General features: G+C 40.2%; 1 protein-coding gene across 1 annotated transcript in view; it reads left to right on the forward strand.

Annotated features, from left to right (window-relative positions):
* The window catches only part of LOC140269024 (leucine-rich repeat and immunoglobulin-like domain-containing nogo receptor-interacting protein 3), a 42,602-nt gene extending 21,071 nt beyond the window's left edge, over positions 1–21,531 (forward strand). Inside the window, exons 2-4 of the mRNA XM_072364050.1 lie at positions 11,879–12,488; positions 12,646–13,389; positions 13,553–21,531. Of these exons, the coding sequence (XP_072220151.1) occupies positions 11,934–12,488; positions 12,646–13,389; positions 13,553–14,122 (1,869 nt within the window). The 5' untranslated portion in view covers positions 11,879–11,933 and the 3' untranslated portion in view covers positions 14,123–21,531. The remainder of the gene's footprint in view (positions 1–11,878; positions 12,489–12,645; positions 13,390–13,552) is intronic.
* The last annotated feature ends 2,018 nt before the right edge of the window (positions 21,532–23,549 follow it).

Consider the following 23,549-nt stretch of genomic DNA (forward strand, 5'->3'; position numbering starts at 1 on the left):
ACCTTGAATATATTGAATGAAACTCTGAATATATTGAATGAACCTTGAATATATTGAATGAAACTTGAATATATGGAATGAAACTCTGAATATATTGAATGAACCTTGAATATATTGAATGAAACTCTGAATATATTGAATGAACCTTGAATATATTGAATGAAACTTGAATATATGGAATGAAACTCTGAATATATTGAATGAACCTTGAATATATTGAATGAAACTCTGAATATATGGAATGAAACTCTGAATATATTGAATGAACCTTGAATATATGGAATGAAACTCTGAATATATTGAATGAACTTTGAATATATGGAATGAAACTTTGAATATATTGAATGAAACTCTGAATATATTGAATGAACCTTGAATATATGGAATGAACCTTGAATATATGGAATGAAACTTTGAATATATTGAATGAAACTTGACTGACGTCAGACTTCACGGAAGTGCCTGCAGCCATCTTGTCTAAGGTGTGGATACTGTGGCGAAAAGCGAATGACAATTAGTCAGTCCGCTCGGAATTTTGTAGGATGAATATTAAAGTATGAGAACATCATTAACACACTGGAGAATGCATGTACGGGCCAAAATCCTCCCGATAACCCTGCCCGTTCTTCTAACGAAGAAGTCGTGGCAGACTTACGACATCAGGCCAACCTCAGCATGCCTTCAACCTCTCAGGAGTGCCCCAAAACGGCAATGCAGGCTATATATTGTTTAGATACAATAAGAATCACCCACATTCATAGACCAATGTAGGCTGAATATTTAGTTTAGTATTGAACGTATTTGATGATCCGCGACACAGCTTTGTTCACGTTACTCACAGCAGATTGCGGACAGACAAATGCATCGTGCCCAAAGTGGACATTGTGTCACGGATAATCATATACGTTCATTACTTAACTAAATATTCAGCCTGCATTGCCGTTTTGGGGCACTCCTGAGAGGTTGAAGGCATGCTGAGGTTGGCCTGATAAACGGCTGCCTGCCCATTCTTCTAACGAAGAAGTCGTGGCAGACTTACGCCTGTTGTCGTAAGTCTGCCACGACTTCTTCGTTAGAAGAACGGGCAGGGTTATCGGGAGAATTTTGGCCCGTACATGCATTCGCCAGTGTATTAATGATGTCCTCATACTTTAATATTCATCCTGCAAAATTCCGAGCGGACTGACTAATTGTCATTCGCTTTTCGCCACAGTATCCACACCTTAGACAAGATGGCTGCAGGCACTTCCGTGAAGTCTGACGTCAGTCAAGTTTCATTCAATATATTCAAAGTTTCATTCCATATATTCAAGGTTCATTCCATATATTCAAGGTTCATTCAATATATTCAGAGTTTCATTCAATATATTCAAAGGTTCATTCCATATATTCAAGGTTCATTCAATATATTCAGAGTTTCATTCAATATATTCAAAGTTTCATTCCATATATTCAAGGTTCATTCAATATATTCAGAGTTTCATTCAATATATTCAAGGTTCATTCAATATATTCAGAGTTTCATTCAATATATTCAAGGTTCATTCAATATATTCAAAGTTTCATTCCATATATTCAAGGTTCATTCAATATATTCAGAGTTTCATTCAATATATTCAAGGTTCATTCAATATATTCAGAGTTTCATTCAATATATTCAAGGTTCATTCAATATATTCAGAGTTTCATTCAATATATTCAAGGTTCATTCAATATATTCAGAGTTTCATTCAATATATTCAAGGTTCATTCCATATATTCAGAGTTTCATTCAATATATTCAAAGTTTCATTCCATATATTCAAAGATTAATTTCCTGAACGGCATGCCATAATATATATATATATATATATATATATATATATATATATATATATACATATATACATATATACGACAATTAATAGTAAATTGTAGCTTATCTGCAGAGGATCCCAGTCCTGAGTTTATGAGTTATTTAATACTTTTATCTGAGGGAAAGAAAAGAAAAAAAATTGCAAATTTAAACATTGGGGATTTGTTTCCATTACAGCAAAAGACATACTACAGTGTATAATAAAGGGAGTTCAACACAGCCAGGCTTTCTTTGTGTTAGTTTCTTTGAAGATTAGCCAGTATGAATTGAGAAGTGTGAAAAATCTTTACAGCGGAAACACAGTTGGAGCAAAAATGTGTTAGTCGTTAAATGCGGATATCACACAAGTAACTGGCCAAATCAAAGTGTAATTCTATTTATTAAAAATTCCTTGATTCACAAGACTAGATTAATCTGGAGTGTGTTAGATCCAAAGCAAGCAGTAAGCTATAGAATGGTGTCATTGGCAAATCGTGACAGATATAAAAAATATAAATAAACTGTTCTGATTCACCAGCTGAATGCATGGTTCCCATAGTAACGCAGTGCACAGCCTGCATTTTGTGCAACTAAAAACTAAAAAAGTGGCAAATTTTCTTAAAATTTGATCTTTGTGTAAATATGACAAAACTGGTTTACTTTTAAGATGTTGGTTGAGTCATTTTTATGCCTCTTTGGTTATTTGATTATTTAACGTCAGTCGTGCGCTTTAAATGTGGTTACGCTGTGAGACATCAAATTTCTTTGTCCTGCCTGACATCATTTAATGCTGTTTCAGTCCAAGTATGCTTTCTGGAACAAGAATCAGTCAGAGTCTGTCACTTTTTCAGACAATTTAATCTGAAACTCTGAGGGTAAACTGCACTGGAGCAGGTTATGAGCTCAGCCTAAGTTACCATGGGGATCCGGCCATGTTAAAAGAGAGCCACCTTTGTGACAATGAAAACTCTGAGTTTCAGCTCGATATAGCTCATTAAGCTACTGATCCTGCTTTTTAGTACACACCTCTGAAGGTTGAACTAAAAACCTTAATCTTATTTATGTACTTCTATTCAAGTTTGTGTCTCTTCTATGTGCTTAAACCCTTATGAGCCAGTTAGAAATGGCTGTTGCAAAAGGCAACAGATGGGACACAACAGGTTTACAGATGAATCCATAGACGTTTGTTCTACTTCTGAAAAGGACAAACAGCATTTGAAGTGACTCACTGAATGCTGCAGTGTTTTGTTTTTGTTTTCCCTTTTAATCCCACCATCCCTCTGTGTATATTTATCAGAACTGTCAGACCGGACTGTCTTCAGCTGTCAGATTACAGCTAGAGAGAGGAGAAGCAAACAAAGACAGAGGCAGAAAATTAGATGGAAAGAGTATGTGTGTCGGTTTACATTCCAGTTTGAGCTATTTTAGGTGCACACAGAGAGGATTTTACATAAAGGCTGCTGTGAAAGTGAAGACATTGAGGCTTTCAACTAATATTCATTGTTTACAGGTGCCAAGTATTAACATAATCTGACTGGACAGGATCAGCTGCAACAAAATAGATGGTCATCTCTGTCTTCGGGTGGATTGCTTATTAAAGCATCTGCATTGTTTATCTTTCAGGTCGCATTTGCTGTGAGTACAGAGTGAATAATTACAGCAGAGAAAACTGATGCACCAATACAATCACTTCAGAGGATTGAAACATGCCCACACACCATCACTCACACGCATACACACTTTATTGGTGTTTGTCACAGATTTTATGATCTGGACTGCACCACACTGTTTCTCATAATGACATAGAGAAAAACAACAAAGCCGGTACTGAGTGGGAGCAAAATGAAGCAAGGAACAAAGTAAGACAAGACATCAAAAGACTGGAGCACAAAAATCCTGCATGTTCCCTGTCACATATTTGTGCAGAAACAGTTGGATAAATGGAGTATGCAACAGATACTGACTTGGCTGGAGAGAACAGAGCTGCAGAAGCATTTGAAACTGATGAAAAGGTGTGCTTTTGTATCTTATTATTGACTTGAATTGAGAAAGGAAATCTTGCTTAAACAGAAATTTCAAAAGAAGTCAAAATATCAAATAAAAGGAGTAAAAGTTGATATGTCAATAAAATCTAAATGTGACAAGTACAAAGGACACAGACAAATTATGACATACAATACAAGAGCTGAATCATTGTGGTGCAAATAAAAACCTTGCATTAACTAATGAAATGACACAATTTAAAAGGGTTAAGCAGAAATATGTATATTCATTCAGTCATTTTCCATGTCCGATTTATTCTAATGGAGTGGTGACCTGTTCAGGGTCCAGAATTGTATTAAATGGATATAGAAAATGGATGGATGATTTTTGTTTTAATTCTACTCCTAAAATGTAAACTCTATGGGGTTTTTTGTTCATGTTCTGGTACAAAAATGCTCCTCTTAGCCATTATGGATAGAAACATTTAAGGAATTTGAAACAATACACTTTCACCAGGCTGTGAACTGTTAAACTCCTGAAAATCTAAATCTAACAAGAATAGGAAACCATTCAAACAAGAGAGTGCAATCTGTTTTGTGGCCATCTGCTGGGGCAGCAACATCAGAACTAATGACTCAAAGAAACCTAACAAGATGATAGAAAAAAGAATGGCTCTGTGCTGGGGACTGCTCTGGAGCTGAACATGCAAAGAAGAATGCTGCACAAGTTGATGGGAATAATTGACAATACTGCCCACCTTCTACTTAACATAGTCTAGAAACAAAAGGCACGGCAGACAAATACAACCCTCTTTGGCAAAGCTGCCAAGTTGTTTACCATTTCTTTAGCAGGCACATGTGGGACATATGGTGGAGTTCTGCGGCTATCACTGCCCTCATGCCAGTATATTTTATAGATTAGCTGCATATGACAAAACACTTTGAACACCTTCTGCTGCACTGGGTGAAACTGACACAGATTACAGCTATCAGTGTTACAGGATTTGTCAGTTCAGCTCCTGCTGTGCCAACATCCCTTATTGAAGTCTCAGTGTTGGTGAAGTTCAAAGTGAAAACACAAGCGCGCGCACACACACACACACACACACACACAGATGAAATGACCTTCTGGACTCGTCTCCTTTCTAATCCACTTGGCATTGTCTATCTTCTGTCACACCAGCTCAGACAGCTGAATTCAGGGGCATCTATAATGTGGGCACAAGAGCATTATGGCAGTAAATGGTTTATGGGGTGTGGTGTTTGTTGAAGAAATCATTTTAGGTTTGGAAAAGATTGTAATTTTTTAATTTATTCTCCTGTGGGATTTTTTATCTAAGCTTATTTAAACTTTGTTGTGTTGTTCCTGTGCGGCAGTCAGGCATTGCTCTCAGTGCACTGCGCATGTTCACTTTCAATGTAATTTCTGCAGAGTTTGATGCAGTTAAACAACTGTGACCAATGTTTTGCTTATGTAATTTGTGCCACATTTGGCTTTGCTTCTCGGGAAAGACATACACATACATCAGCACAGAGAAATACTGAAGATTGGTGATTTTTTTGAGGAGTAACCCTGGTTGTAAGGGTAATGTAATAGTGGGAGCCTTTTTTGTGAGTCATAATGCGTCCTAACATTGTGTGAAATATTATAATATACAAGTAGAGGAGATGGTTATCAGTAGAGGGGCAATGGTTCCCCCAAAGGATGATGAGTGAGTGAATATGAGCTGTATGCCTCTCACTGAGCTAGAGTCTCATGTTGTCAGAAGTATATAAAAGTTTAGATATGTTATGGCAAGTTATCTCTGGATTGTGTTGACAAGTGATGGACAGACGGACTGGGGCTTCATCAGTAGTAATGAGGATTTGTTGTGGTAAAGAGGAAGTTGAGTCAGAAGGCAAAACTTTGTTCCAACCTTCACCTATGTCCACGAGATGAGTTTGCAGATACAAGCAGCTAAAATGGCTGACCTAGAATGTACTGGAGGGAATATATATCCTTTCTGGCCTCGGAATGGCTTGGGATCACCCAGGAGAAACTGGAGAATGTTGCTGGAGAGAGAGATGTCTGGCTTTCCCTCCAGGACCTATTGCCTCCACGATCCGACTTCAGATAAGCTGAGGACAATGCATGGATGGATGGATATGATACTCTGTATCCTCAGCTCAGCAGTCCATCTACTCAGTTTGCATGCATGCTGGGAGTGTGAAAGTGCATATGTTTAGATTACAATTCTGAATACTTTAAAGATCCGCTTGTTAAAAGATGTTACAAATCGATTGTAACAAATTGTGGCAAATTGTGAGAAGTCTCTGGAGAGTTAAGGTTTAAGGTCTGCCATTTTCAGTAGGCATCAGCCTGATGTCACTGGCTTGTGGAGTTTTTGTCTCAAGGTCACAGGTGCTTTAAGTACAGGGGTGAGTGAATACCAAATTCACTGTGGATCAATTGAGATCTACTCACTCAGACTATATTGGTCTGAACTTGTATGGCTACAAACCTTTGGCATTATGAATTCAAATGTGTCCTAGTCTACCCTGTAAGGTCGAACTTTAATTAACAAGCTTCATGTTGGTGAAAGACAACAAACCCTTCATTTTGTATAAATCTGTTCATTTGACAAAAGAAGTGTTGATTGCTCGATCCATTCCCTGGTGTGCATTTGTTATTTATTATATCCCATTATCAAATTTTAAATTATTTTTTTCTTGAATGCAGTGAACTCTTTTTCGCAGATGAGATCATTTCTGCCCCCACTTGAGACCTGAAACCTAATATGGTTTTCGTCAAAATGTGACATTAAATATTATATTTAGCAGTATGCAGTCAAGTGAAACATTACTACAGCAGTCAAGTCAAAGGTTTGTGCTTATGACTCTAATCCATTGAAGGTCAAACCAAGCAGCTTGTCAGTCTCAGTGAGTCCCCTATCCCTGCCTCAGTGACTCAGAGTTCTTAGATCAGGGAGAAGATGCTGTTCTTGAAGGATTTCATGAAACCAAGTGCCGTCAAAGGTATCGCCTCTCCTTGCTAACTCAAATGAGGATAGTGTTCTTCACACTGAATGCTGCAGTCAGCTGAATGATGTCAGCTTGAAAAATGTGCTTTTGTGACAGTTACATAGCTGTCGTCTGCCACTGTGTGTTGCTGTAATGACTGCTATGATGTAGACAAATGACCGGAAACTTTTCAATTTTGACCCAGTGTTCATGTTCTGTGTGTTTTCTTCTTCTCCCGGTGTTCTGTTGTTCCACTTTTATCATTTAGACTTCAGCTGTGTTCCCCCACTGGCCTTGCGTGGCTCGTCGCTGTGGGGGTTCAGCTCTCAGATTCTCCTCCAGGGGCATCCCCTGTGTTGTTTTCCCTCTAATTACATTGTGATGGCAGGTTTCCTTTGTTATAATCAAGAGTTTACGTTCTGGTGTTGCTTTTGGTTTTTCCCTCTCTCTGTCTAAAAAAGAAAGACTTGATTTTTCAAACTTCTGTTTACTTGTAGATTATAGTAATATGCACCAAACTAATTTAGTTAGACTTAATCAAATCCCTGTCATCGTACCAACCAAAGATTATTTTTGCCAAAACTGTCTTCTGCTGTGACAGTTTACATTTCTTTCCTCTCCCCGACATGGTGCTGCACAGTTTCTGAGCTATATTCCACACTTGACTCGGGCTTAAAAAGGTAGTGACCAAGCACAGATCTAATACTGGACTTAAAGCTACTTAGCAACATAAAGTACAAACTGTCAGCTTTCCTGTGGGGAAAAAAAAAACCTGTCATGTTTTCCACTTTAAAATATTTGCAATAGTAAAAAGCTTTCTGTAATAACCTGCTGACTGCTTGGCTACTCTGACATCACATAGAAAAACAGCGATTTCTTGAGAGGTTTTTATTGAGTGTGTCTGTATGTGCACCTGTGTCCATGTGTGAGAACGAAAGGAAAAAAAAGAGGCAATGAAAGCTGTGGACGAGGGGACACTAAAGAAGGGATATTGGATTGAGGAGATCTGCGCTCTGCAGGCCAAATATAATGACTTATAAAAGCTACCAGTCAATATGCATGACCCATTTACGATCAGCCACATTGACACACTAATACACAACAGACACTAACCTCATCCTTTTTTTCCTTACAGTTATTTAGTGAGAGTGCTCTCTTGATAGCATTGTGATTTTAATCAGACTAGCCTGACAGCAGCAGGTGAAACAACCAGTGTGCAAAAAACATCTGGCCGTGGCCATCAGTGTTGAACCTCTGCAGGCTGCTCATATATGTATGATTGGGCAGGAATGTTGCTCCCCACATCTGTTCATTGAATACTCTACATGAAATACAGCTATTTTTAGCTCTTGGTTCTGATCTATCCTCTATTCTTCTTCCTGTCTCCACCAGGACAGCTGGCCCGTGGCACACTCTGCCTTCCACGCTGTCTGGATAGTTGTTGGATTTGTCCCTGATGTTTCCTTAACATCTGGCAGATGCTAATTCACAGTTTATAGTACAAAAATGGAGCTGCTAATGAAAAAGACAAAGATGTAAGACTGACGCTGGGTTCTTTAACTCAGAAGAAGAAAATGGAGGAAAGTCAGAGCCGCAAGAGGACACAGGCTACTCGTGAAACAACCAGCTGCAATAATAGTAGTAGTGAGTAGTGAGAGAAAAGAAGTGTACTCATTCGCCTGCTCAGTGGGTGATTTATAGACCCCTCTGGGTCCATGTGTTTGATGGAGTGTGTGTGGGGGGGGTGTAGGTGGGTGTGTGTGTGTCTAAAAGATCCCTTCCTGTCCTCAAGACAAGCAGTGAGAATCTTGTCTGCCTTGACGATGTCAGCTCACTGATTCATGCTGTAACTCTGCCACTGACCCATAGGATGACTCTCTAGGGGGGTATGGGAATGAGTTACATCCATCACTCTGGCTAAGTGGAGGGTAGAGGTGCACAAACCTACACACAAAAAATCCAAACAGTGAGCAGCCACAACATTAAAACCGCTGACAGGTGAAGAGTGTAATATTATCTTTTGACAGAGTGCCTTCTGCTGGAAAACCTCCCGTTCTGGAATTCATGTGAATGTTAATGTTTATGTGACATGTGTCATCTCTACAGACCTGAACATTACACTTCCCACAAGTCCGTGACTGCCAGCCTAAGTATCCCTCCACCAATTTTCTAACTACATTTAAAATGTTGAAAAATAAAAGTAATAGAAATTATTTTTTACATTCAAGCTGCCTTGACCAAAGATGAATTTTGCCCAAACACTCAACTGTTTCAGAATTTGTCATGCTAGATTGTGAATGTGTGTGAAATCTCACTCAATAATTCAGTATTGACCATGAACAAGAGACTAAATGTCAAAACATTGTATTTTTTTAACTTTTTTAGGGTTAGGGGTTAATGATGAGAGTGCGACAAGGTCACAACTATATATAATATATATAATATAATATAATATAATATAATATAATATAATATAATATAATATAATATAATATAATATAATATAATATAATATAATATAATACATTATATCTATACAGAGATATATATATTATATATATGTATATATATGAATATATATAGAGTGTGTGTATGTACTCCACACAGATAGGCCCCAGCTGGGATTCAAAGCAGGAACCCTCTTGCTGTGAGGCAACAGTGCTAACCAGCACACCACCATGCAGCCCACAGCATATTCAAAAACCAAATTATAGTCTGTTTTTGTCTGCATGAACAAACACCACATACAGATGTATTTAGATGGAGCACAGTCTCTCTTCTCATAGGTAATGAAATATAAAACGAATAACCAACAAACGCAAGCAGGGAACAATGGATGTCTCCACCAAATACTATGGCGATCTGTCTGCTAGTTTTCAAGATATTTGAATTAAAGATCAGCCTTTCATTGGTGCATAAAAAGTACATTTATCACCAAAGTCAGGATTTATCATATGGAGTCAGTGCACATTGCTATGCCAAATATACCTCATACATAGATATCAAAATATTTCACTGAATAGGTTAAACATTTGATCTGCAGCTGATCCAGAAGGAGAGAAAATAGTCACCAAAATCAGAACATAAAGAAGAAGAACAGAAAGCTTGAAATAAATGCTGCAAACTTTTATTATCCAATCAGTAGTTTTTAATCAATTTCACTCTACAGTAATTTATCTGTAGCATCCACCTCATGCTGTTGTTGGAGAAAATGTCAGGGTATCACCAAAGTTAGTTAGAGTGCTTCTCCATAAAGCATGAATATTTACACATTTTATGTAATCTAATAGTTATAAACAGCTAACACACTGTTATACTGCTAAAGATAAAACAAAGCCATCAAAAACAGGGCACAAGAGCACCAGATGACATATCTGCTAGGTATCTGTTGGTAATGCTGTTTGAATTCAGCTTTAGAATGGCTCATTATCTGAGAACATCTGTACATAGTTGTTTTTTTCATCTCTCTTCTGGTTCTTCTGGGCCCTATTCCACTGAGATGCAGAGGTTTAATGCTCTGTTGTGGTCATGGTGAGTAACTGCTGGTTGACGTGCGAGGCTGAGTTGCTACTGAGAAGTGGGTCAGTTTGTGCAGCAGTCTGTACAGCAGCCTTTCCCTGTCTGAGAACTGTCTCCAAGCAAAAGGAAAGACTGCGGCTGATTTCAAGCAGATCCTCCACATAGGGGATACGTAAACAGATTGTATTTCATTCCGGTCAAAAATTAAGGGACATATCCACCCTGAGGATATGAGACCAAATCTCAAGAGGGATTACAGCAGTTTGTTTGTGTGTGCTCATGTGTGAAAATATGTGAGTGATGTGCATGTGTGCGCAGAACTTGTCTGCCATCGTTTAAATATAGCTTAAATCCTGCTTCATCCGCTTTGATCCCATTGATGCCAAAGCATTAAAACAGTCAGATGTGATTATGATTTAAAGAGGCTGTTTTCATGGATCTAACTTGAGAGTGAAAGGGACCTGAGGCAATGCCCACAGAAAACAGAGAGACTGGCCATCTCTGGCTTTTTTAACTGTGTGACTCACCCTCTGAACACTGCTCATTCAACACAACCTAACCCATATATCATTAATCTGTTTTGCTCTGCCTTCCTCTACTGCCTGCACCAGAGTGCATTTTAACATGATACCCCCCAGTGATGATAATATATTCTCTCATTTCCCCTCTAAAAAATTAACGAACAACCAAATCGTTAAGAGCTTAACATGAGGGGTTTCTGTTGTTTCTGCTGGGCAGTGTGTGTTTGAAAGCAAAAAACTTTCTTTCCTCCCCCCATAATTATCAAGCAGTATTTTCTTCAAGTTTGAAAGTACTTTTACCACTTCTTGCAAAACTTCATGGACACAGAGTTGTGTTGCAGATCTGATGCCAGGTGCTCTTTGACTGTTTTCATGTTCAAAACAGTGTGTGGGCAAGCTGACCGGTTGACTGAAGAAATGTTAAAGCACAAGTGATTCATCTTATCTTGACGCTTGAAGCACCAAAACAATTTTTGATTCATATCCAGCAAACTGCCAAGCTTACACAAGCATCCATCAACTCATACCTTATCAAACACATAATGTGATTTTACAGAGATGTTTTTCTCCTCTCATTTCACAGCATGCAAGTTTTAAAGGAATAACGTGATTGTTGAGGACCTAAGCCTGTGTATTTGCTTGGTGATAATAAACTCATTGTGTTTGTCAAAATGGAGTAGACAGTCTCAGTGCTGCAAGGAGCGCAAAGGAGATGCAAGATGCACAAATTCAGCTGAAACAAGATGCTCCCTCACATGACACGTACCAGTTATTGAAGAGACAAATTGGCTTAGATATCTCAGAGCAATCAGTGTTACTGTGAAGGGGTCTCACCTGTTTTAATGAATTTTAATGTTATCTCATGATGTGTCTCACATTTCTACAGCTTTCACTGCAATATTACTGCAGGAGATGTACATCATTTACAACAATGTGATAGGTTCCATCTTTCTTTTTCACTTCCTCCTCAATTATCAATTCTCATATATCACCCAAATTTTCTTCCCTCTGTCTACTTGCAGGTGTCTGGTGCACTGACCCTGCCTGCAACAGGCGAGGAGTCAGAGGACCAGGGCCATGAGCGACCCTTCTGGCCCTGGTGGGCGTGCCTTGGTGCCATTGCCGCGAGTGTGTCGATGGATCCTGGCTACCGCTCTGGTTGCTGTGATAACTTTGAGTCTACCAGGTAGCAGCCAGGCCTGTCCTCCCCGATGTGAGTGCTCAGCTCAGTTGAGGTCAGTCTCTTGCCAGCGGCGGCGGCTCACCAACATCCCAGAAGGCATTCCCACAGAGACACGGCTCCTGGACCTCAGCAAGAACCGTCTCCGTTGGGTGCAGACGGGTGACCTGACACCATACCCACGGCTGGAGGAAGTAGACCTCAGTGAAAACCTCATCGCCACTTTAGAGTCTAATGCCTTCTCCACCCTTCAGAATCTTAAAGTGTTGAAGTTAAGGGGGAACCAGATGAAATTAGTCCCCATGGGGGCTTTTGCCAAGCTGGGCAATCTGACAAGCCTAGACCTGAGTGAGAACAAGATGGTAATTCTATTGGACTACACCTTTCAGGATCTGAAGAGTCTGAAACATCTGGAGGTTGGAGACAATGAACTGGTTTATATATCCCACAAGGTAAATTCACAATCACTTTGACAGTACTACAAAAAATTGCTTTACCTGTCCTTCATTAGTTTGCTTGCCATAGGATCAACACTGAACACCCACTGTGGACCATTATACATCACGAGAAAGAAAGTAAATGATCTCACCCTCTCTTCTTGATCCCCAGGCATTCTCCGGACTGCTGGGGCTCGAGGATCTCACAATAGAACGGTGCAACCTTACTTCCATTTCTGGGCAGACGTTGTCTTACCTCCGCAGCCTGGTCACACTTCGCCTTCGCCACCTCAGCATCACTGCCCTGGAGGACCAGAACTTCCGCAAACTCTCCAACTTGCGGGGTCTGGAAATCGATCACTGGCCATATCTTGAATACATCTCCCCTCTTAGTTTTCTGGGCCTGGATCTCCACTGGCTCTCCATCACCAACACCAACATCACCTCTGTCCCTTCTGCCTCTTTCAAGAATCTGGTGCACCTCACCCATCTCAACCTCTCCTTTAATCCCATCACCACGCTAGAGCCATGGGCCTTCAAGGATCTCCTGAGATTAAAGGAGCTCATCATGGTAAGCACCGGGTTGATGATGGTGGAGCCTCATGCCCTCGGAGGTCTCAGACAGATCCGGGTGCTCAACTTCTCCTCCAATGACCTGCAAACTCTGGAAGAGGGCTCCTTCCACTCTGTCAACAGTCTGGAGACCCTCAGAGTGGACGGGAACCCCCTGTTGTGTGACTGTCGTCTGTTGTGGATCCTGCAAAGACGCAAGACCCTCAACTTTGACGGCAGAGTGCCGGTGTGTGCGGGGCCGGTGGAGGTGCAGGGTGTCAGTCTCAGCGCCTTCACCGATTCTGCACTCTTCGATCACTTCACATGTCAGAAACCTAAGATACGCAACCGTAAGATGCAGCAGGTAATGGGGATCATTATGGTTGCATGTATTACAATACACATTGTTGTGATATAACAGCATCTACATGCAGTCAAAAGTGTTGTGTAACAGATTTAGTTGTTTCATGTATAGTAAATCTCCTGCATTTATTCATTAACGTACTCTTTTCCACCACCTCCACCAGGTGGTTGCTCGAGAAGGTCAGCCAGTGAGTTTTCTGTGTCGGGCTGATGGAGAACCTACACCTGCAATTGTCTGGATTTCCCCACAACGCAGACGGATCACTGCTAAGAGTTCAGGGCGCATCACTGTTCTCCCTAGTGGCACCTTGGAGATCCGCTACGCACAGCTTACTGACAGTGGAACATACATCTGCATCGCCAGTAACGCCGGAGGCAATGACACCTACTTCGCCACTCTTACAGTGCGCAGCCAGCCGCTAGATGCTGCCTCTGCCTTCTTTATTAACCGCTCACTGTACAGCGGCGAGTTCTTCAACGACACAAATCTAAACAGCACACGTGTTTTTCTCAAGTTCACCTTGGACCTGACCACCATCTTAGTCTCCACAGCAATGGGTTGCATCACTTTTCTGGGGGTGGTCCTCTTCTGTTTCCTACTGTTGTTCGTGTGGAGCCGGGGACGTGGCCAGCGCAGGAACAACTTTACAGTGGAGTACTCTTTCCGGAAATCTGAGCCCGCCACTGGGAGTTCTTCGGGAGGGACCAGGAAGTTCAACATGAAAATGATATGAAACAACGCAGCCAGGGGTCCCTCGGGGGAGGCATGAGCACGTCCCAGAAACGTGTTTAAAACATGCAAACACACACAGCCACTGACTCACAAAGAAGTTTGAAAGCACAATATAAGTTCCTTTTTATGGCTCATGGCTGCCTGTAACGCCTACATAAAAAATTGGAGCCATGACTCAATTGGGTTTGTGAATGAAAGCAAAACTACCCTGATTTCTCCAACTCACAGTGGTCTTACTCAGCTTGTGATTAAAATATGTTAGACTGATCATAATAAATTTTAAGGAGCTACTTGATATTCATGGTCTTGAACAATAGAGGTATGAATTGTAGGAGGCAAGTTATAAATTATCATGATTACTGAGCTGTGGAACATGGGTAGTTTAGTCTAAGTTATATCAATAAGAAAATGAGAAAAGATACATTTTTTCATTTAAACGGCCCATTTTCAGTTGGTGCTATCAGAGGGATTTTTAGAAATAAATGCCATTCAGACCTTCCATTAAGATTAAGACTTTATAGTTGTGTCTTGTTACAAACCATACGTGTTTGAGAAGAGAGTGATAAATTTGTACAACTAAATAAGACCACAGTTTTTAAATACTGCATAAAATGTTCCTACATTACCTTTAGTCATCGAATCAGATGACAGTAAAGAATATAGAGGGTCAGAAACCTAATCAACATTATCCTATCTAATTTTATTTAATGGCTTAAATGCATGTTTGGATATATGATCAAGAGACAATCACTGGCGTTGGATGACTAACAGTTAAAAGAAACATAATGCAGCCTTTTCTTCTTTGTGAGATTTCACCACAACATAAGCTGTGTGAGTTTGGGACGAGCACACTGACCGAGAGCTGCCATGACTGCCTGTGGCTTTGAGGGTTTGGTTAGGAAGACAAGCCTACTGGGCACAGGCCACCATGGTAACCATAGCAACCAATGCAAGAGAGAGCAAAGGAACCCAAGTTGGCAGATAGAGGAGGGTTGCTTGGTTGGAGGGGAGGTAGTACATAAGTCACGCTGACCTGTGCTTCCTCCCCTCTATGTCACAAGCCCCACTGTTGCTCTCTTCTCAGCATGAGTTCTTTTCTCATCTCTGCTCTCTGCTGTGTTGTTGGTCACCTGACCTTACCAGTGCTGCCCGGGGGGAGCTGCCTGGAGTGTTGGGTCATACTCAGAGGCAAACGGAGAACACACGGTCTCGCAAAGCGATGTTCACCTAACAAACACCAATGTCCTGGTCGAGGATGACACACAGCAGCACATGTATGGCACCTTTTCTCAGGAAGAGTGAAGTAACTAATCTAACGAGTGAGAGCAGTTACACATATCCAACATTCCAGCAATACTCCATGTATAGCCATAAAGATAACACTCATTCTCTAAGAGAGAACTAATGTAAATGTATGTGTGAAGAAACAAAGCCATAGTTTGCGTAGGTTGAATTTTTATACGGTAGAGTGTGCATGATTCAGTTAAATAATTCACCACTGCCATCAGATAAGCTGCCTTCCAACAAGACTATCTGCTGTCACTCAGATTGCATAAAGTTTCACCTTGCAACATGAACATAGAACCTGATCATGGTTATTGGAACTGCTAGGAACAATAATCACAGTTACATGCCAACAAACACACAAAGTAATGAAGCCCCTGAGAAAACTCAAATTGTGTCACCATTTGCTCTCTCTCTGCCTCTGAGACGGCCAGTGTGCGAATGTCTCTGCCCCCCTAACCCAGTGCATCCCCCCCCTTTCACCCCTGCCCCCAATCACCCCCACTGGGTCCTCCTTTGGGAGGGGTCCCTGGCTGGAGACCGAGGAAATGTTAAAATGTAAATGAAGTCGTGTTAACCCTACCCACGCCATGTGCACTGTATAGTGGAGCGTAGTACTGTGGTTTTAATTGCCAAAAAAGACAAAAAAAATTATTTGGAGTGTTATGTTGCTTCTTGTTTATCCCTTTTTGGTTTCTTCAGTTGTTCTCAGTGACCCTTTCGCTGTTTACCATTTACGTTTCTCGTTTTCCATGTGGGATATCTCTGTTCTCAACACCTCATGAAGTATGCTAAATAGAGCCTGCACACATCTTAGTGTGTGTACTGGCTGCACCAGGCCAAGCAATCATCATGAAACCAATACTCTTAAGCAGTGACCCACGCAGATGTAAGACAGTGAGAAAAGAATTACAGTAAATCAGACTTAAAAACAGCATCTTTGTTACATTTTGATGCATGCTCAAATGTCTAAAAGCACTTTGACATTCTAAAAAAGACACAGCTTTTGTCTTCGGTTGGAGAGGGTGTTATTTGCTTTAGTCATGCATATTCAGCTCCAGCACCAATTAGCAGTGATGGATGGACACTGCCTGTGCCACTATCGGCAATATTTATCACAGAGGCAGTAACAGCTTGTCATCTCTGTTGGCAACTTCTGTGACTTTTTGTCACAAATTCCATTCATCACTATTAAAGCAGCGCTTGAACATTATTGGACATGAAATTGATAGAAAAAGTCCTCAAGAATAACCTCATATATTATCATAATCCCTTTTGTGGTGCTGTTATCATCCACTCTACAGACCAATTCAAATAATCCTTCATGTGTCTTCCATGTGTTGGAGCATCTATGATGCAATATGCATTTTACCAGCAGGGACAGCGCAGGTAAAAAAAAAAAATCATGAGATGTCTTATGTCTTTGATTTAGGGACCTAACCATACAACATACCATCGATGACACCACAGCTGTCGCCTATTCTGCTGTGATATTGTTTATTTTTTTCTCATCCTTTAAATCCGGAAGCTTCAAACAGTCTGATTTCTCTCCTGTTCCCACGAGTGGAATCCTCCAGTAACAAGCAAAGTATTCTGCCAAATATGTGAACAGTTGTGACCACAAAGGAGCTGGTTGCCTTTGTGATTTTATAGTGTAGATAGTACAAGTCTGAGATGTGCAAAATTGTCATTATGACGATAAAACACTGATTGTAAGCGCACTTGTTCAAAAGTAGTAAACATGCGGTGCTTGTGATCTAAAATCTGGTGGAGATTTTCTGGCACTTGTTTATGTAAATTATTTGAGATGTCCAATATATTATTATTACTCAGTAAAGTCACATTCAAGCAGAGTCCAAATTGGATCAATAGCTGTCTGTCTCTATCCCATTATGGAGCCTCAGTTTAGAAAACACTGTGAGCGATCGAGGGAAAATATTGAAATTCTGAACAGCCCCAGCAAAGGATTTACCTATTGCTGGTACTGCTAATGTTAACTTGCCACCATATGATCAGTAGTGTGATGTTGAAATAAAAATAATGGGCAAAAATGTTTCATGTAAAACATGTCAGTGGACATTGTTTCATTTTAGTTGGTCGTGCTGTAAAATCTCGTAAACTCTGATCCAAAACAAGCATACATTTTATAACAAATCCATGGTTTGGAAATTAAATTAGCGAGTGAGAGAAAACTTCAAACTCTTCCAAAATGAATCATGCAAAACTCCATTTTAGTTCGTGTCAGAGATGATGAAACCACAGCTTCTGAGTAAGGATGAATAACCAAACATCTGTTAAAGATTCATGAGACCGAATGAGATTAGATAAAAAAACATAAAAATTTAAAAACGGCCTGGTTTCACTGCCTTAAACAATGTCCACAGCCATTTTGGCTCTCGTGGTGTTGAGAACAGGATGTTTCCTATATGGATGTCTCTTCTTCCCAAGCCAATCCTCCTGTGTTTCCATTCCCAGGTATTTCTCAGTGTTAAGTAGGTTCAGAAGACAGTGAGGATGTCTGTAGTGGTTGTTGATGGTGTTAGTGTTCAAACATCAATCACAAATGTAAGTATTTTATTTCCTTCTTCTCCCTCTTCCCTTCTCCCCTTCCTCCTCCCGTCTTCCTCTCCCCTGTCTTATTAGCATTTCCTACCCATGTTGTCCCTGTACACAGTATTAGGCTGGAGTATGGTTGTGTGGTAGTAGACACGTGTTCTGTGTGGTCGGTAAGTTGGTGTTGTAGTGTTACGATTCGTCACTCCTCATGATGCCACCAGACATGGAGCAGTGACTGGATCAGTGGAGACAAAAGATGAAAGGGGTGACCCAGGTTCCCTTAAAAAAAGAACAAATGAAAAAAAAAAAAACGAAAAAAAACACTGGTTCCCATTTCACACCCAGCCCATTCCATACGAACCAAGTCTTGAACTTTGCCCCTCTGCACAGCACCACACTGGGATCTTTCTCTGGATGTGAAAACCCATGGACTGTACTGTATGTATTTACTCATTATGATAACTTGTCACTTCTACAAATGTAGAAAGAGGCGGATTGTCCTTAAAGCCTACATGCACATTCTGCCTAACGAGGTATACTGTCCATTCACTGAAAAGTGACATTTCAAACTTTGTCAAGGTTGGGAAGAAGCATTTGTATCTATTCACACCTCACAAGTCCTTGAAAACTGGAGGAGCTCAGTTTGCTTCAAGCTATATCCTATTTGAAAAAAAAAAATCTAAGGTGAATCTTTTATCTTGAATGTCCTTGCCATGGTTAATTTTCAAAAGAGTTTGTGGAATTTTGATGTTTTAACTGATACTGACTCTTGCCCAAACAATTCTTTTAATTCACAAATTAGAATATTCCCCTGTGCTCCTGCAGCTTCCCTTGCAGCCAAGTCATTACTTCACTCTGACTGACAGACTCTCCTGAGTTTCTGGTTGCTGGTGGAGGCCAGATTGATTCATGTCCTCTTCCGTGTTTCTTAAGAAAGTAGGCTGAGCAATCCCCCACTCGCTCCTCTGGTTTGTCCTTGCCAGGGGTCGATGCACCGTTGTCTGGACGCTCCATTTACAGTTGCAGAAACCTCACTGTAAAGATACTTTCCACTGGGGAAATCTTCAAAGGCATAGACCAAAATAAGGAAACCCTCAGACACCATAATCATGCCATCACCACCAGCCAAGCCTGAATTATTCATGTTTTTTTTATTTGTTTGTTATTTGTTTCCTTTCCAGCTCTAAATGAAAGAAGGCTTTGCTTTCATTAGTCTAAGATCTGCTCTCATTATTTTGGCTAAGAAGACACCATTTTTAGTCTTACTTTTACAACTGCATATCTACAGCCTTTGTCTCCTGTCATTTCTGATTTTGCATAAGCGCTAAACAAATTCATGTCTTACTCCTCATCCTACAGCCTCTATTTTGATTGGATTAGACTTGAGCGGAATTATCAGAGCTGAGACAAGCAGTAATGGGATGATGGAGAAGTGCGGCTGGCTGATTGGCTGATTACTTGGCTTATTAGCTCCATTTTCATAACAGAACCCTAAGAACAGACTGTCATGAAACATTGGAGCTTTTTTTTTTTAGCTTTTTTCAACCCTTTGCTAACCTGTCAGACAGAAATATTATTTATGCTCAAGATTTCCTCCAGCTGGACAAAGATTTGGGGATGCAAACTGATTCTACGAGCTGATAATCGGGTATAGCAGGTCGAACCAAACGGCTTTGCTCAAAGATTATTCAAAGCACCTCGCACAGATCACTGCTTCATCTTAACCTTGACCAGACGTCTGCACATATCCCCGTTTTACGTGACAACACTACCCCCTATTGGTCAATATAGCAACAGCAACAAGTAAGACAAATGATGCATCAGAATTGTTTGTGGGGGGTGAAATAACAAACAAATTGACTGTTAGCTTCATGACTCGGATTTTTATATAGCCATAGTACGAACATCTCAAGGCTCTGGGTGCAGGGCATTGTTTGCTTTGTGACACCTGTAAGCAAAGTTATCAGGATCAAATCTGATCAAAAGCAACACTTATGACCCTGATTTGATTGGAGTCAGTCTGCAGATTTGATCCATAGCATAAACCACAAAATGTCACAGCATTGTCCCCTTCTCCATACATGACAAAGAGCTGCTCAGCAAATGATTGGCTACTCCAGAGAAAAAGACAACTTTCGTTCTTGTGGTCTTAGCGAGTTGAATCTATGCATGCCTTTTGTACACAGTGATTGGTATTGCCAAACTCTCACCTGCACTCGTATTGAGAGCCAGGGGTGCCATTGTTGCTGGCCATGAGACTGGTCGAAACAGAGCAAGTAAGACAATTAAATTGTGTTTAATCCTTTCAAAGCCAGGGGCAATGAATGGCTCGCATTCACAAATATTCAAAGGAGCATGCATCTTAGAAAAGTAACATGTTTACTTTGGATGATTGTACTTTTACACATATCTATCCACAAATAGATGCTCTGATGTATAAGCTGTAGATAATAGGATTGATATTCCAAGCAGGGTGGTGGGACTGATCAATGCTGTATGGGGATAGGATTATCAATGGCATACGTTTCCTGATTTGTGTAGAATATCGTCACTCTTTATAAATCCCTGTGGGGTAGGAGGAGGCATGCAGAGCTGCTGTTGACCTGGCTGGCACTCATTCCTAGGTTTCCACATTACCTTTAATGAAGATTTTGCTTTTTTTAAGAACGAGAAGGTGCCAGATTTATCCTCGTTTTCTCCAGGTCTGAGCCAGTGTCACGCTCCATCACCTCCTCCACTCTTTAAAGGAATCTGTATAGCTCTGTGTTTGTTGGAGCCCTCTAATACACAAACTAGCAAGTCCCAAAAAAACATCAAGTGTTTTTGTCAGATTTTGGTATACACATCTCTCCTCTCTCTTTCTCACTCTCTCTCTAGTCTTTTCTGCCTCTGTCTCTCTCTCTGCGTCAACCTGGCACCGAACTCGTTTCACACTTTTTTATGGATTACTCTTTTTTAGGTTTGTGCACTAAATACGGATATACATTTCTCTCTGACACATTTGATATTGGCTCATGAAACCTAGGAATGAGTGCAGAGTGCTCCAATTAAATGCAGAGCTGATATAAAGACACGTCGTTCACCTTGCCATATTGAATAATGTCAAATGATAAAATCCTTAGTGGATATACGTGGCATATCAAAGAGACTGTTAAACTGTAGATACCAAACTCTCTGGCTACACCATCTGGCGCAGTTTTTAACGTGTATTTTGTGCCATGGATTGCTGATCCTTGGATGCAAAGAACAGAAAGTGTACATATTAGATCTAGTAGCCATATCACGTCATCAAATCTGTAGACCTTCTTGCCATGTCTGACAGAGGAAATGACTGTTGAACTGTAAATAGTGTAGGTATAGTAACATAGGATTTAACTGCCTCTTTTCTCCGGGGATCACTCCAGTTTTGCTCAGTCCCATGGCTGCTTGGTCTCAAAGGAAAGGATAATAAAAATGTACTTGTCTGCAAAACACATACAAGTTCTTTTTTTATTTCAATGTATGTTTTATATACTGTCTGTCTTGTAAATTAGCTCCTTTTTTCGTCATAAAAGCATGATGTGACTCTGTCGACTGCGTCCTGTGTCTCTTCTTCCTATGTGTTTGTGTCTGTCTAATTAATTTTGAGTGTTCATAGGTTTAGAACACAATAGATCACAAAAAGTAAAGCTTTACATATCAGGACATTATGGAAAACATCATCCGGTCCTTACCAGGTCGTGAAATGCAACAAAAACCAAGGCAAAATGCTGAAGCAATGTTTGAAAAAATGTGTGAAGCACGCTCCAAGAGTAGCTTGTAGAATCACCTTTAGCATCAATAACCTGAAGTAATCATTTTCTGTGCAACATTATCAGTCTCTCACATCCTTGCAGGAATTTGGCCCTCTCTTACAACGTTACGTCGGTTCATTGAGGTTTGCAGATGTTCTTTTATTCACAGCTCATCATTTCAGTCAGGCTGAGGTCTAGACTTTAACTGGACCCACTGCAACACCTTGATTCATTTCTTTTTCAGACATTCTGTTGTAGATTTGCTGGTGTGTTTGGGATCATTGTCCTGCTACATGACCCAGTTTTAGTAGTCGGACAGATGGCCTCACATTTGACTCTAGAGTACTTTGGTATACAGAGGAGTTCAAGGTTGATTCAAGGACTGCAAGGTGTGCCGGTCCTGTGGCTGCAAAACAAATCTAAATCATCAGCCCTCCACCTCCTTGCTTGACAGGTGGTGTGAAGTGTATATGCTGATGTGCTGCGCTTAATTTTCACTAAATGTGCATTTTGACCAAGCATCTCAACATCACTTTGGTCTTGTCTGTCCAAAGATCCTTGATCCAGAGGTTTTTGAGAGAAAAGCCTTTCTCCCATCAACCCTTCCAAACAAGCCAAACTTTTCAGTCATGTTCTAATTATACTCTCATGAACTTTAATATTCATACATGATAATTGAGGTCTATAGTTTGAGATGTAACTCTTTCTCACTGTTTTATGATGGACTCCATATTATTTGAAAATGACTCCAACGGTTGCTCATCTAAGATCTTTGCTGATGTTGTTCGTCCTCGGCGTTGTGTTAACACACACCTGAAAGCTCCAGACCAGCAAACAGACTAAACTTCTGCTTTTATTTAGGTGCTCACTCTAACATGATAAATTAATCAATTACATTCAACTAATTAGCTACTTACCCTCTCTATAAAAGCAGAAAGGGTTTGCTCAGTTTTTCACTCTCTGCTTTTGGCTTTTTGTTTGTTAGACATTGAGCAATATGTGACGGGTTAGAATATATATGAGGTTGTATTTACCTAATTTTAAGACTGATGACCAGATGATTCTTTAACAAGAGTATCCTTATACGCAAAACCTTCAAATTAAAAAGGGTGTTGTTTTTTCCACATGGCTGTACAAGCTGAAAAAACACTATGTGAACTTTGTATCCTTGCACACGTGATTGTTGAACATCCCCTTCCAGAAATATAAGCAGTTATATGCGGTTATCACAGCTTCTGCTTTACTTGGAGTTTCAAGATCTAGGATGGCGGCTTCAGAAGACCGATTTTAAACTTTAAATCTGGAGAACCAGAATGTTTCATGATAATAAAAAAAATGTATTTTAAAATAGATTAAAACTGAGGAACATTGTAGGCAGATCAATCACTTGTGTGTATAATTGTCTGCAAGTTAGTGAAGCTCTTGAGTTTCAAACTATTTCTGGATGGCCTTTGATTTGTGTACATGGGCCATTGCACATGAATTATTACTACAAGGACAGAAGCCCTTTGTTGTCTAACCATAACATTGCATTTTCAAAATATTATGCCAATAGTGAGCTAAGTCCATGTATGCAGTGGGATTAAGAGATAACCATACATTTATTACAGCAAAATACAACTATATGGTATAAAGTAGCTATTTATCTGTCGCTACTTGACACACACTCATTATCTAACTGTTGCAACGTGGGGTGATTGCAACAAGTCTTAAGTCTACAACCAGAGACATGCTACCAAAGAGCCTCTCAGGTAATTCAAATACAGATGTTTGCATTAACTGGAGTGTGACAGGGAAAAAACTCACTTGCAGTTT

This window comes from Leuresthes tenuis, unplaced genomic scaffold (genome assembly GCF_036924035.1).
Source record: "Leuresthes tenuis unplaced genomic scaffold, fLeuTen1.0.hap1 SCAF_14, whole genome shotgun sequence".
Lineage (NCBI taxonomy): Eukaryota > Metazoa > Chordata > Actinopteri > Atheriniformes > Atherinopsidae > Leuresthes > Leuresthes tenuis.